This window comes from Pseudopipra pipra, chromosome 18, assembly GCF_036250125.1.
Source record: "Pseudopipra pipra isolate bDixPip1 chromosome 18, bDixPip1.hap1, whole genome shotgun sequence".
Classification (NCBI taxonomy): domain Eukaryota; kingdom Metazoa; phylum Chordata; class Aves; order Passeriformes; family Pipridae; genus Pseudopipra; species Pseudopipra pipra.
The window spans coordinates 9,127,322-9,143,022 of record NC_087566.1 but is presented as its reverse complement, the minus strand read 5'-3'; the positions used below and the strand labels follow the sequence as shown (position 1 = coordinate 9,143,022).

The following is a 15,701-nucleotide window of genomic DNA, read 5'->3' as shown; positions in this document are numbered from 1 at the left end:
CGGCATCTCTTACCACACACTCTTGCACCGAGTACCTTGGCAACCCACTGAGCATCACGTTCTGCTCACATGGCTGTACTCCAGAGTGCTGCCTCAGGGTCACTTGAGGGACTCGTTCTGCCTTTAGCTTGCAGATCATCCTTTAAAGAAACGTTTAAAAATCAGGTGTGAGTTCGTGTCACTTAGCTCAGAGAGGCGCTGTCTGAGCGCAGAGGTGCTGGAATGTACCTCGCTGTGACAGCAGCTCGAGCTGTTCCCTGAATAATGACTTTGTATCTCCCTGAGAATTACACTCAGCACCCGTGCTGGGGAAAAGAATTTCCACAGGCTGAGAAAAGGGGCAGGAGATGGGCCAGGCAGGAGCACGTTGGTACATGGGATGGTGAGATCTGAGCAACACTTCAGCTGCCAGGGAGCCTCGTTGTCCCTTTGGTTGCTTCCTAATTACAGCCAGGCTGAGGCTGTGACAAGAGGTGCTACTGGGGCAGTTCTGGCCAAATGCCTGTGATCCCTCAGCCCAGGTGTCCCTGGGAAGTGCAAATTGGAGCCCTTCACTGCCCCAGCAGGAAGGGCTGTGCTGGCAGAGCTCTTGGTGTGTGCTGAGGCTCCAAATGCAGCCCCGGGAAGAGCTGCAGTGGGAGGTAAGGAGTGTGGAGCTGGGCTCTGACAGCCCCAGCCGGGGGGTGAGAGCAGAGCTCAGCCTGCCCACACAACACTACCATAGTAGGAAGCAGCCACAGCAGCTCAGCCCGAGGCCTTAACACACCCTCCACCATCCCAGAGTTCTGCTGGACAATGGAATTCAACCTCTGTATTTTTAAACCTCACACCGTGGCATTTGAAGGGTCTCAGACGTGTCACCTCATTTGGATAAGGCCGTTTGCCAGCACGGTGCTGCTCTCAGGGGCTGAGGGCCATTACACCTCATTTAAAACATATTCCTCAAGTTGCCTCTTATTCCAAACAAAATGTAGTGTTTGGGCTTTGGAGCAGAGCATTACAGGACACTTGGAAGAGCCAGCTTTTACCCTTGAGGTGCTTTAGCCTTGCCTAACTCCTGCGCTGTGAGCTTGTGGCAGAACAGCCCCTGGTGTGGGGAAGGGAGTGAGCCCAAAGTGCCAAGCACTCCCACAGGATGCTCGTGGTGTGCTTTGGAGCAAATACATTTGGTTCATCCTCCTTTTGCCTACGGAAGGGGAAGAGACCAGGAGCTACTTTAGGCTGGGGCAATTTAGAAGATAGAATAGGACAAAAAAAAAAAAAAAAAAAAGATGTAGTTGGGAAAGAATTGTTTATTTTACGTTTTCTCAGAGGGATTTTACAAACAATGGAGCATTTTAAAAAAACTGAGTGATCAAAGTACTTGACAGTGTCCCTTAAACACACACACAAGCCCCTGGACAGAGGAAATCACACCAGCGAGGAGGTCAATACTGCCGAGGAGCAGCTGCATCTGCATAGTTCTAGGAGGGAAGATTGTGGTGGTGCTAAAAAGTGGCATCCTGGCATTAAAATAAGAAGAGCACGGACCTGCAGGAAACAAAGTGCATCAAATACCACGCCGAGTATGTATTGGAGAATAAATTTATTTACCTGATACAAATGAAACTAGGTGTGATGCTCCTTTTACTGTCAGCATGTCAATAGACAATTGATCTTATTTACAACTTCTAAAGGTCGCACATGCAGCTGTGGGAACTGGCTACGTCGTTGTTGCTTTTTAGATAAATGCATCACAATATTTTGTATTGCACCAACATCTATCTTACTGCCTTAGATTTAAATAAGTTACATTACAGTGCAAAAGAGGTTGATTTGCACAGATGATAAAAAAATCCAAAGTTATGAAGTGGAGGCTTACGGTTTAACATTCATCTGTAATCGTTTCCATGGATTTATAAATAGGAGAGCATTGTACAGAAGCTGTTGGAGTTGGATGTTTGGATGATACAATACAGAGAGATCCATCTACAACCCAAGGCATGCATTATCTGATATTGTACATTGTATAAACTGACATTTTACATACAGGAAATATGGGAAATTGGCTGACAGCTCCGTGATTCTTGTTCAAGGAAAACCCAACTCTTCTCCATGCAGCACAGAAACCAACCTTCTCTGGAGAGAGTTCCGCCTCGAAAATCTATATTGCACGTTTGTACATCTGTATCATGGAGTCCTAATGGTACCACACATTTCTTCCACAGAGAACACAATGAGTTTTTGTTTTTTTTAGGGAAAGCAAAGAATCTTTACACGATACATGCAGAAGTTTTGGTAGATGTGTTGCTAAAAACACATGCACGCAACAAAACAACCTTACATTTCTGCAAAATTGTTTAGGAAGCGATTACTCCAGTATTGCTGAAAAGGAAAGAAAGAAAAGGCATCAGTTAATGAAAGGATGAATGCTCAGTTATCATTATACAAGCAAGACTAAGATCAACAGTGACAGAAGAAAGAATGTTAAGTTTGGTAACTGGCTGCTCTGTCGTTGAAGGGACACTCTCAGGTTACTTTGTCCTTAAAGCCCAGACCCTCTGGATTAAAGCTCAGCTCCTCTGAGCAGAGCTCCCTTGATCACCAGCAGAGCCAGCACTTCCTACCAAAGACTGCAGTGAAAAATAATTAAGACATTCAAGTAACTTTTGCCTTTCTCTGCCTGATCAGTGGCAACAGACAAGTCTCACTGATTTGGAATTTTTATTTTCAAGTTTCACCCTACACTCGTGGAGCTCAAGGTTTTAAGGGTGTTTTTCTAATCAAGGCATTATTCCAAGTTTGGTCCCCAAAGTGACCTAACAATGTCCCTTTTCCAGGCAGCTTGTTCTGGGAAGCAGTAGGAAAGCTTTGAAGAAGTCATTACACTACACAGATTAATGTGTAGGCCAAGGGGAGAGTAGAAGGTCCTAAAGCTCCCCCTGTACTTCACCCCCACACCACAGCATAAGGTCAGCCCTGTGTCTGGGGGAGCCTGGGGTGCTCTGGGGCCCTACAACTCCAGGGAAGCTCTTCCAAACACTGCTTCAACACTGTAAAATTTGGGCTCTCCTGCTAAGATTTGAAAATGCATATTAATGCAATTAAGGATGTAATTAGCAGAGATTAGGGAAACAGTTAATGGTTAGAAGTGCAAAAAAGTAAAACAAGACAGGTGCAAGAGACAGACGACTCTGTATCGGTTTTACCTCCCTTCATCTCAGCAAATCGAACCCTCTTTAGGCTGTTTACCACGAACTGTGGGCAAGAGCTGTGTTCTCTGAACAGAACTGCTGTACTGCATTCTATCAGCAGATTAAAATCTCATTTTCGTACCATTAACCTCCCAACCAGACTCCCTGCAAACACGAGCCCTGGAGCACTTGGACAGACTGGTGTATGTTTTTCTGCAGCCTCTTTCATCCTCATTTATTTGCAATAACGTTTTGGGAAACCAAGTATGAACTATTTTTATTGCTTGGATGGCAGCAAGAAGGAGCAGCTCATTGTGTAAGCTCATGGACAGCACTTTGGATCATTCATATGTGAAAGCAGAGGGAGCCCAAGGCACTGCAAAGACAAAAGCTCCTGTCTAAATATTTAGTGTAGGGCTGCAGCTGCCTGAGCATCCTCCTTGCTACAGAACCTTGGATTCAGGAGGAGCTGCTCTTATTCCAAGCCCCACTGGGTTCCCAGCACAAGCCAATATCCTTCCTGGTGTTCCCAGCATAAGGCAGCATCAATCACACGATTGATCCTGGTCTTACACACCCCTCTCACACTAGAGAATAAGCAGCAACGTGTGAGGGCACCAAGGAATCCAGAAAACAGCAGAGATGACAAAGCTTGGTGAGATGAGAGCAAAGAGAAACAAAAAATATGAGGTTATTTTCTAAGAATGGAGTGGGAGATCAAGCCTGGGGAACTCTGAGCTATTTCTGCTTGAGGAAGTGCTGCTGTTTGTATGTTCTCAGGAACACGAAAAATAGGAACAGGAAAATAGGAGTTATCTATTGCTACCCCTAGTTACCCTATTTCAACCTGGGGAGGCTTGAGAGGAAATATTTGGGACCAAAGAAATTAAATGAGAATTTCAACTTCAAGATGTTGGCAAGTCAGCCTGTTATGAAAGGTCCTCCCTTCCTGGCTTCTCCAGATGAAAGGGCTGAGGCTGAAGGATAACAGGATCTATACAGCTAAGGTAAATTGAGTTAACACATTTCCTGCAGTGATTCCAAACCTTGCACTGCAGTTCTGTACTTTCTAAAACAGAAAAGCCATCAGAAAAGCTGCCTTTTTCTCTCCTACTGCAACTCCCACTGCCTGCTCAGCTCCCAGGGTGGAGCCCAGACCCACAGCACTCCCTCCAGGATCACAAGGTTGTGATTCCAGGGCAGGATGAGCTGCCCAGGAGGAGGTTCATGGTGGGTCTTAATATTTGGCCAATCGAGGCCAGACAAGGCTGGGATTTACAACACCTGGAAAACAGAAGTCCTAAAGCACAGCACAGCTGCCATTGAACCTGAGACCTGCACCTGCTGATCTTGGGGAACTCTATTGCTCCACTTCTGCAGGAAGATTTGGACAAGACTGGGAGAAATAAAATCAGGGTAGATGAAGATTGCTTGGGCTCTGTAGGAGCACCTTATAAAAGCTGACTGTTCCTGTAAGCTCAGGAGCCTGTAGGGATGGATCCCACTCCATTTGCCCACCACTCATCCAGCTTTTAGGGCAAACTCAAGGAACACAAGGCCCTATCCCAAGTGCCTCCAAGACATGAGCAAGCTCTCAGATGTCTGTGGAAATCCAGGACACAAGCAGCAAGATTCATTTTCAACACAGACAGGTGTTGAAGACTGAATTCTACTTATCAACAGTCATTTCCCCCTTCACTTTCTTAGAGAAGGAAAAAGGGGCCAAATAGCAGGATCATTTGGCATAAAAGACAAGAATAGGATTGTACAAGAAGCAGGATCACTCATGGTGGCTTTAAAAAGGCCACCAATATGGTGCTCTGCAGGTTCAACAGAACCAGTGCTCAAGGATTCAGTGGCATTCCTGCCCTGGAAAATGTCTGTCAATGACGTTGGGAGCACACAGAACTAACTTCCTAGTATTTGTTTCCAACAAGTAACATACTGGGACATATTTTGATCTCAAGGAATCCTGAATCACATGAACTATTATTTTTCCATTTCAAGAAACAGGCTCAAGCTTCATGCTGCTCATTTGTTATTGATACAGCAAGTGGCCAGTGCAGGCCAGTGGTTTTGTGGAATGCAAAACCTTAGTTTGGCTCTTCCACACTAAAAAAGGGCATTCAAGGGGATTTAAAATGCTCACAGTTCAGCAACACACCTACTGCATCATCAGGTCAGCTCCTCTGAGCCTCTCCAGCACCAACTCAGACAAGTCAAAGTCTCTGTAAACAGAGCACTCACAATGCAGTGGAATTTCTGATAGAGCCTGAGTGTTCTGAGGGGAGAGTCTATATTTGAGAGCTTAAACCAAGAGAATGATGTGTGCTCGCTGGATTCCAGCTGGCACCAACAGGACACAGCCTGGAACTGTCCTGTCCCTCCAGGAGAGATCACAAAGCTGCCTGAATTTGGTTACTCAGCCTGAGCCAGCACAAGATAACACAGCACCTGCTGCTCTACAGACACAGTGACCCCAGGACAGGTTTCAGAGACTGTCCTGTTAAGCTGAGACTGTTCTTTTGCCTTCTCAGATGGCCACTGTACAAATTATGAGCTGCTTCTGCCAGGAGCAGCACCTGCCCTTTGAGCACTGCTGGTACCAGGGATGAGGGAAGGGTGGGAGCCCCTATTTCAGAGCAGGGAAAAGCTTTGGAGTAAACCAGCACCTGACCACGAGTACCAGAGAGTTTTGGACACTAAACATTCACGTTCACAGCTGTCAGGGTCTTAAGTTTGAGATAAAATTAGACAAATCTGTAACTTAAGACCAAAAGCTGTAAGACCTCGGGGCACTAAGGCTCCCAGGTGCTATAAAACAAGACCCTAAAATACACTAAACCAAAAGCAAGTGCTTTGCCTTTGGAATCAGTAATTTGAGCTTCAGACCACAAAACAAGAGTCTAAAGTGGTGATAATAATGTAGCACAGCAGAGTTTGACAAAACACAGCATGGGAATGAAGGAAATTACTATTTATTCTTCAACATGTATACATCATAATGCTATTTTACAGCAAGTCACCACTGGCAGGGTGAAATGGAAGAGAAATACTCACTTTAGTCGATGAAAGTTGGAAGGCATTGGAGAAAAACACCACAGTTAGGACTGTTAATGACTTACACATTGTTGATACAGGACTGAATTTGAAAACATGCTTTAACATTTACCGTAATAATGAAGGTGGTTAGTGCCACATCAAAATAAAAATAGTTCTATACAATATGTTCAATTTGGTCATGTGCTATTTACAGATTTTACAAAAAACACACACGAGCTTGTTACTTCAAGTCAGGCTTACAACAGGCCAGCAGAGTAACCCCATGGATACAACTGAGCATTAGTGCCCTAAGTGTAGGAAATCTAATTTCTACCTATGCAGTGCAAGTAATTTTTCCAGGTCTCATTGCAAATTTTGATCTTAAAGGGGGGGAAAAAAGAGAAAGAAAAAGAAAGGCTCTGATGTGTAAATGAAGTATTAACCCCCAACTTAAACCCTCATTTGAATTCAAATAGATTGTGTTTGTTAAAAAGGCTTTAGATTTAAGGAGACAGAAGTAGCCCTCCCTGTCCCTGCAAAATGGGCAACACTGGCAAAATAAGGTCTTGTTACAATAAAATACAATAGACAAAATAAATAATCTTAAAAAAAACACAACCCTATTTGTGTTGAGAGTATGGAAGAACCCCAGCAGGCTGCAGCTGGAATGGTATTTTCTGCACGAGCAAGATTAGGCATTACCTCATACAGAAACTGGTGTAAACAAGGACAGTCAAGAACCAAGAGTGAGGGAAGAGGGGAACTGAGAAGGAATCCTGACCGAGGGAGCAGGACTCTCTACCCAGTGCAGAAAGTTCTGCTCGTGAATCAAACCTGACTTTATGACAAATTAAGTTTGGATGATCATGCAGGAGACAAACAGTTACATGCTTTTTTAGTTTTAGACAACACACATTCATTCCCTAAAATCTGCTGCCAATTTAGTCTGATAGTGTCCGCTGGCTCAAAACAAATTTGCTTTTTTTTTTTTTACATGATGAATAGACTATTGAACAGAACACTGTACATGCTTTTCATCTACAAAAAAATATTTGCATAAAATAGTGTTAGTTCTCTGTACATGTCAATGGACACTTTAACTGTGTATAAAAGAGGAATATATTGCCCCCACTGAAGTCAGAAAAAGCAAAAAACCAAAAATCTAGATTATGAAACCTCCATCACCGGCAAATATGTTCATGTGAAAATTCAGCAGAAATAGACAGTTGCTCTAAACAATAAAAAAATTAAGTTAAACTCTTTTTTTTTTTCCATTGAATGTAAAACTCGTCACCATGTCAGTCAAGACCAGAACATATCACTAAAGTTAGTGTCTGTGCTGTAAAGCCAGATAACCAAGGGCATAGTAATGAACACAAACGGCCAGGAAACTCCTTCGGTGCATGCTGACAGAGCACAGGGTTTGGTGGCAGGCCTCACACTATCTTTACCAGGTTCCAGGTAGTTACGGGCCACATATTTAAGTGTTTCATCCAGCAGAATGACAGGGAGGGAGATTTTCAACACCATCAGCCACTGAGTCACGTTCAACGGCGTGATCTGGAAGATAATCTGAAAGAAAAGCCGAGTGTTACAGAATCCCAGGATGTGCCGAGCTGGAAGGGACCCACAAGGATCATGGAGTCCAATCCTCAGCCCTGCACAGGCCCATCCCCAAGAGTCACCCTGTGCCTGAAAGGATCATCCAAATGCTCCCTGAGCTCTGGCAGCCTTGGTGCTGTGCCCACTGCCCTGGGGAGCCTGGTCAGTGCCCAACCACCCTCTGGGGAAGAACTTTTTCTAACATCCAACCTAAACCTGCCCTGACAGAACTCCAGGCCATTCCCTGGGTCCTGGCCCTGGTTCCCACAGAGCAGAGCTCAGGGCCTGCCCCTCCTCTGCCCCTCACAAGGAAGTTGTAACCACAATGAAGTCTCCCCTCAGTTTCCTCCAGCTGAACACACCAAGTGCCCTCAGCGGCTCCTCACACAGCCTCCTCTCCAGGCCCTTCCCCATCTTCATTGCCCTCCTCTGGACACTCTCTAATGCCTTAATATCTTTCTTACACTGTGGTGACCAAAGCTGCCACAATATTCCAGGTGCATCTCTCCTCCCCCTCCAGCCCTTGCCTTAAGCCCCACACAGGTTTGTGCTCTACCTCCAAGGTCAGAGGTGGGCACGTGCACTTACTGGCAGTGGTTCCACATAAAGGATAAGGAAGTGGAGGGACATGGACAAGCAAATGGCTCCCACCAGCCAGATGTTCTCCCACGGGGGCATCCTCATCAGGGACTGGTTTTCTGACAGGCTGCAAGAGGAACACGGGACATGTGTGTGTAGGTAACACTGACAGGAAGCTCCATGAACCACAACACCATCCAGACAGCACAGCAGCATGGCAAGGCACAGGGATCCCACTGGGGAGGCAGGGAAGATCCCAGGATATGGTTTTATATGTATGTTGCAACTTTAAACTACCCTGAAAGTCAGCTTAGAAAAGCAGTCAGTCAGCCTCACATTTAATCCTGAAAGCTCTTGTGTGTTCTGCTCGTTCTTGATCTGGTCCATTCTTTTCACTATGACCCCAAAATCCTCCCTGTGGGAAGGGCAAGGGAAGGATGGACATGGAAGCATAAGACAGAATCCACCCCAGTCCACCCAGTTCTTCTGAAGTTCACTGAAAGACCGACAGAGGGTCAAGTACTGGCACCTTCTTTAATCCTGCTCTTGATTCCATTTGCATTTAGGCAGAAGAGGCTGAGATCCAGAGCACTTGGATGTAGGACCTTACTATGTAGGACTACCCCAGTACACTTGTATTTGAAGTTTATTTGTTTTTAAATTAACTGACCTCTAAGCTATTTGAAGAAAAATACCCTTGACATTGTGCTATTTAGTGGTTTCCATTTATAATCTAATATTAATTGGCTAAACCCACACTCCCTTAGGGCAGGAAAAACTATTTTCCATATCTTCAGCATTCTTATTTTAGTTCTCCTTGATATCACTTTATACCAACATAGGAGGGATAATCTGATTGATTAAGCTTAGATTAAAAATAATGGAAAATATTTCAGTTGCTTGTGCTTAGTAAAATACCAGAGTGAATTGGCAGCCTTAAAAATATACCTTACGATAAGGGATCTCAAATGTTATCTCAGAGTCATTTTGTTTGCACTACTGGGACTGAGAAAGGAAATGTGACTCATTCTTCGTTAGCTGAGCTGTCCACCAAGAATCAAATTACACAAAAAGCAGGATTTTGGAGGAGTTATGCAGAGGCTCTGCTTTCCTGCCTGGACACACGAACCTGTTGAGAGCATTGCACATCTCTATGGTGACGAGTACAGACAGAGCCATTGTCATCGGATACGGGGACTCGAAAACCACACAGTCGACCCCGAAGAAATCTGGATTGTCCTCTTTGCACTGCAGAAAATGGCTCTGGAACAGAACAATGTGAGCTCACTCCCACAGCTTGTTAACTTTGAAAATTGTAAAACAGGCAATTAGGCAAAAAAAGCAGTGAGTATTATAGAAAGAGAAGTTTCTACTGTGACTCTCAAACCCAGTGCTTATAAACTTTTGCCCACTTCAGGAAAAATCCCCTTTAGGCTTTTACTTACAAGACAACAATTAACCCTTCAAATTGTTAGAAGATCAGGTATCCAACCCCTGAGCTTTACTACTAAGCCTAATTAATCATGATCAATTTTACAGTAACAGGTTTGAAAATGTCCAATTATATAAATTCCTGCAACCTACCAGTTTTCTACAGTCATTTCAAGCACGAAAGCAGCAGGTAAAGCATGAAAGCTCCCCTCTCCCCCCAAAAATATTAAACTGAGCAAATACCAGCTGGTAAAAGGAAACTCTTGGACCACCATCAGCAGCAATAAACCACCAAGCAGCAGCACCCACTGTGGCAGCACCAACATAGCCTGGAAGAAAACAAAGTGCTTTTCTCAGCACTGTGAACTGTACACAAAACAAGACCTCACTTGCCACACTTGAACTTCTACCTCAAGACTTCCAGCACTGGAAAAAAAATAAGTTGTAATTCACGTCTTAAGAGTTTATCTAAGGGAAAAAAGCCATTAGTACTCACATCCAATAGCCAGGTAACGGAAGAAGAGCCACCCACTGATCAGGGGCTCTTTGGGGTTGCGCGGGGGCTTGTTCATGATGTCGAGGTCAGGAGGGTTAAAGCCCAGAGCAGTGGCAGGGAGACCATCAGTCACAAGGTTTACCCACAGCAGCTGGACAGGGATCAGAGCTTCAGGAAAACCCAGGGCAGCAGTCAAGAAGATGCTACAAAGAAACCCACCAGTTACAAGCTTATTTATGTAAGTCAGTCCTTTAAGGTTTAAGCCTAAGCCTGCAGCATCACTTCTGTTCTCTCAAACAGAGTTCTCCACTTCGGATCACAAGCTGAGTATTCAAAATCAGAAAACTAAAACCATATCCAAGAGCAAACACTTCTAATCACTAAAGCATGTAAGTTTTGAAGCATTGTCTTCTTTTGGTAGCTTCAAAAATTGAAGTTTTTGCTTTAGGCTTGTTTTTCCCCACTCTGCTTGTCTGTATAGGTAAATACACACACACACACACACACACACACACATATGGATAAAGGCTTGCAAGCCACTTTCTAAAAGACATTTTAGCTCGAATGACTAAGCTTCATTTCCCTAGATCACTGCTACTCCCTGCAGAAGTTTAATGAGCATGTAGCTTTCATGGCTCCAAGGCTGTGTGAATAAATAGAACAGACACAGGGGCTGCAGCAAGAGCCAGATGAAGGATGGCTTTAAAGTTGACAAGAAACAAGGTAAGACAATTGCTGTGTTTTATTCCTCTCTGGGAGAAAGTCTGCTTTGATGTAAGGGCTGTGAGGAGATCAATATTGACATTCTGCTACCAGAAATGCATTCTGTGGTGCTGAGTCCCCACTGCTCCTCACAGAGGAACACAAGACGTGTTTAACCTGAGGTTAAACAAACATCTAAGCTATGCCTGTGACTAAGTTATCTGAAATTTCAGATCTTGTAATATTTGATTAAGGGTTTTGTTTTCCTGTTCTAAAGAATTATTCCAATCATAGAAATAATTGGAAAGCATTACCTACTGAGCTACAGTATTCTATGTAACACAATGTCAACTTCTGTGGCCAGCTACAATTCTTCTCTAAAGACCAGGCCACAAACATACAACTCCCACAATGATCAATCACCTGGAGAACCAGTTCCTCTGGTTTTAGTGAGAAATACTGAAGTAAATAACCAACAGCAGACTCCACCATCACTACTCTAGTTCAAAGAAAAAACGGATTTAAACCTACCAAACAACCTCCCCAACGTTGGAGGAGATCAGGTACCGGATGAACTGCTTCATGTTGTTATAAATGGCACGTCCTTCTTCCACGGCAGCGACGATCGTGGAGAAATTGTCATCTGCTAAAACCATTTCAGAGGCAGTTTTAGCCACTGCAGTGCCAGAACCCATAGCAATTCCAATTTCTGCCTTCTTCAGTGCAGGGGCATCATTGACACCATCACCAGTCTAAAACAAGAATTCAGAGTTGAAACAAAAAATTAAATAAATAAGGTGGGGACTTATGTGAAGGGCCAGAAAGGAATTTTGCACTGGGTATGTTTTGGATCCTTAAAAAATCACTAAGTGCAGAACTATCCCGAGGCTTTAGAGTTTAAGGATATGTGGAAACAAGTGTTTTCCAGAATGGGGCACTAGTCTGAAAGGGCCTAATTAGGGTTTAAACACAGTGTTTGCCTTTCCAACCGAGGATCAGCTCCATCACTTACCATGGCTGTGATCTCATCGAAAGACTGGAGAAACTCCACGATCTTGGATTTGTGGGAAGGCTCCACCCGAGCAAAGCAGCGGGCATGGTGACAGGCATCTCTCTGGGCGGCGAGCGAGAGCTCATCGAACTCCCGGCCCGTGAAGGCTTTGGTGGAAACGTCCTCGTCCTCCACAAAGATCCCGATGCGGCGGCAAATGGCCACGGCCGTGCCCTTGTTGTCCCCAGTGATCATGATGACCCTGATGCCAGCCTGTCTGCACAGCTTGATGGATGAAGCTACTTCAATCCTCGGGGGATCCAGCATTCCCACACAGCCCACAAAGGTCAAGTTGGTCTGGAATGAGACACACCAAGTTTTAGTGCAAGATCCTGAAGATTCCTCATCTGACAGCAGTGAAATCCTTTTGCTTGCACTTTACATCTCTCTCAGTGTAGTGAGATCTGTTTTTACTCCTTGTCCTACCTTTCCAAACATATTTTGCTTCAAATGCACTAATTTTCTTGGTTAAAATGTGCTCTAGTTGCCAGCCTTGCAAATTCGACCTGCAAGCATTGAGTCTTTTGGTTTTGTAATCAGTGCCAGGAGCACAGAGCACAAGCCAAAAACTCTCATGCAACTGTTATTTCCCTCCCTCTAAATATCAGATACAGATTTCATTGGAAAATTACAGAGCAGCAAAGATGATAATCATGGATTGAGCCCCTGCAGCTGACAGCACATTGGCAGGTATGTTCCATCACAAAATCCCCAAAGAGCTCTTGCAGTTGGGCAACCACTAAAGCTGAAACCACAATGCAGTCTTGGGAATATTTTTCAGAGTCAGTCTCTGAGAACAGTTGAAGGAGTTATGATCCTGAGGACCTGTAAGTAAAATATTTCAGTTTGCAGCTGGCTTTTTAACTTCCACCAGCCATCAACAGTTTCTTCTAAAACACAAAGTCTCTTCCTAAACTAAGTGTTCCCTCCACACATGTGGGTAACTATTGTGTCTGACATCAAAAACAGCCAGAAAGAGAAAGTTCTCAGATGTAACTTCCTCAAGGAATAATCAGACATAAAGAGTTCCATTCTCCACTTTGGGAGAGGGAGAAGTGCCACCCATCTTACCTCGTAGTTAATGAAATTTGAGGAGTCCTCTAGATTCATCTCCTCCTTTTTGGGAGGATTGTCGTGAGTCGCCAGAGCCAAGCAACGCAGTGTATCCCTACCAGTTCCCCATTCCCTAATGACTGACATTATTTTCTGCTTAATTCCTGGGGTTAATGGTATTTTAGCATTTCCAACACGGACATGTGTACACCTGTCAATCACACCTTCAGGAGCACCCTGCGGAGGCAAAAAAAAAAAGAGTTATTTAGCTTAATAAAACCCTTGCTTGCTTAAATTACAAAGTCCTTCCTCCATCTTCAAGCTGCAGTTTGTTGTACTATAATTTTTAAGTGTTGTGCTGCTTTGTAGCCATCCCACAGCTCCAGTTTTTCAGGTGAGGAACTGACCTTCACAAACATCTTGCTCATGGATGTGCGGCTCGGCTTGTTGGGTGTGCAGTAGACAGACATGGACTTTCTGTCTCTTGAGAATTCCAGAGTGAATTCTTTCTTCATGAGTTGTTTTATCACCTTAAAAGAAAGACAACAGCATAAAAATGCATGTAGATAATACACACTACAGACCTCTGTCCCAAAACAATCCCAGATCCCAGATCACTCACCGAGTTACAAGCGTTGGCACGTTCGATTCTAGAGAGTCCTTTCAGATCTGTGTCAAACACATTCATCTTCTCCACCAGGCAGGTAAGTGCTGTTTCTGTGGCTTCACCAACCTTCTCATAAACTCCCTTAGCCTTTAGTTAACACAAAGCAAACAAAAACACAGGAGTTTAAACCTCACCTGGAACCTACCAGAGACAGAAGTTCAAGTTTCACAACGGAAAAAAAAAAAAGGCTTAACAAGATTTACTGTGGCTTATGAAACAAGCAGAACTATTTTTAAAGAGCAGCTTTGAAGAGTATGATTTTTAGGAATTTGAAGCCTTTGCTCTCAAGAGCAGCAGAGAAAGATGTCAGTACTTTTCATCAAGCATTTAAGTCATTATGAGATGCAGCAACCCTAAGGCAGAGAGGCAAAGCAAGAGAGCAGCAGGAGATCTCCAAATTACAGATTACACTTGCTGCTGCATTTAGTTCTCTCAGGATTCAACAAACAAGTAGTTCTCAGAATTAATACTTCAGAGGACCTAAATACTCTCCCCCCATGATTAGAAGGGGATTTACCACGGAAAGGCACTACACAGATGAGAACAAACCATTTATCCCCATTGTCGCTCTCCTGTGTTCCAGGATATGTTCTTACCTCATTGTAATCCAAAGAGGAATCATTGCAGAGTGCACAGATCGTTGCAAGTTCCACAAGTCCATCATACTGACTACATTTAATGAGTTTGTCATCTTTGTGCCTTTCCAGAAGGAGAAAAGGGGGAGAATCAAGTTAGTTATTTAGTATGAGCATCTCACCTTTTCCTCCAGAGAGAGGGAAGGTACAAATAAGAAATAACTGCTTTGCTCTCGCATTTGGAAACAGTTAATAAATTAATTCCTTTTCTAGAGCACTACCATACTTCTACAGTAAGCATAAAAGAACCAAGGCAGTGTTCAATACTGTTATTTTCCCCCTACCAAAATCAGCAAGACAGAACTAATACGTAACATCTTTTATTAAAGCTCTCCAGGAGGGAAATAAAAGGCCTGATGGTGGAAAGATGTGGATCACTACTCCATAAGAATCCACAACACAGACTATGACATGTCCCATTATGTAACCTTTTGTTCAGTTGTGGTGCTGCAAACAAATTCCAGTATTGTGTAACAAAGCACGTGAACAAAATGAATCTTAAGAAGACAAATATGGGTTTAGCATTTCATTTTGTATATGATTCAACAGCCATAAGCAGTGGCTTTGAAGTGTCAACTCTTTAACCTTCTCAGCAGCTCTTGGGTTGTCACCTCATCTATCCCAGATAAAACTTCCTGTTTTCACCTGTTCTGAACTCAAAGAACATACTGGAACATCCATTACTTGTTGGTGGGGATTTTATCATCAAATTGTTCCTCATCAACAATTTCTGAAGACTGGCAAATGCAGAGTCTGAGGTGCTGGGATCAGTTCTGGATAAAGGAGGTTTTTTTCCTTCCAGCTTCAGGCTTTTCAATTAGCTAAAGATGAACTCATTTGAAGGTCAAATGCAATCTCTGCCAGCTTTTGGTGCAGTTCTTAATTACTGTAAATTTTGTGCTCTCAGTTTGCATTAAGCATGTGGTGAGACACGGCAAAACTACTCCAAACTGCCTGACAACATCTAACATCCCTGGGAAATAAATCAGCATGAAATTCTGGGTTTTCTGTAAGATATATTTGTTATTTTATGTGCTGAATACATCTTAGAGGAGCATTACATATAAAATATTTTAAGAGTAAATGAAAAATTACTGATTTAGTGCAAAAACCACTTAGTGGTAATGAAAAGGAACAGGCTGTGGAAAACAACAGTGTCTGAAGCACAAAGTAACACGTGTCAGAAACAGTCCATATCTGGAGCGGGTCCTGCTCTGGGGCAGTGCAGTGGAACAAGTGCCTCTTAACCCCCCAGACATCATTTTCAGCA

At 43.7% G+C, this 15,701-nt stretch overlaps 1 protein-coding gene across 2 annotated transcripts in view; it reads right to left on the bottom strand.

Moving 5' to 3' along the window:
* Positions 1 to 1,274: 1,274 nt before the first annotated feature.
* ATP2A2 (ATPase sarcoplasmic/endoplasmic reticulum Ca2+ transporting 2) overlaps positions 1,275 to 15,701 on the bottom strand; it is a 44,597-nt gene continuing 30,170 nt past the window's right edge. Inside the window, exons 10-21 of one of the 2 annotated variants that reach the window (XR_010435100.1) lie at positions 14,393 to 14,495; positions 13,752 to 13,883; positions 13,537 to 13,659; positions 13,148 to 13,366; positions 12,038 to 12,373; positions 11,557 to 11,777; positions 10,324 to 10,526; positions 10,071 to 10,156; positions 9,526 to 9,659; positions 8,406 to 8,523; positions 6,234 to 7,787; positions 1,275 to 2,364 (exon numbers count right to left, since the gene is read on the bottom strand). Coding sequence is in view for 1 of the 2 variants with exons in the window: in XM_064675099.1 (XP_064531169.1) it covers positions 2,351 to 2,364; positions 7,667 to 7,787; positions 8,406 to 8,523; positions 9,526 to 9,659; positions 10,071 to 10,156; positions 10,324 to 10,526; positions 11,557 to 11,777; positions 12,038 to 12,373; positions 13,148 to 13,366; positions 13,537 to 13,659; positions 13,752 to 13,883; positions 14,393 to 14,495 (1,810 nt within the window). In the remaining variant the exon portion in view is untranslated. The remainder of the gene's footprint in view (positions 2,365 to 6,233; positions 7,788 to 8,405; positions 8,524 to 9,525; positions 9,660 to 10,070; positions 10,157 to 10,323; positions 10,527 to 11,556; positions 11,778 to 12,037; positions 12,374 to 13,147; positions 13,367 to 13,536; positions 13,660 to 13,751; positions 13,884 to 14,392; positions 14,496 to 15,701) is intronic. The other variant, XM_064675099.1, reaches the window with a different exon arrangement.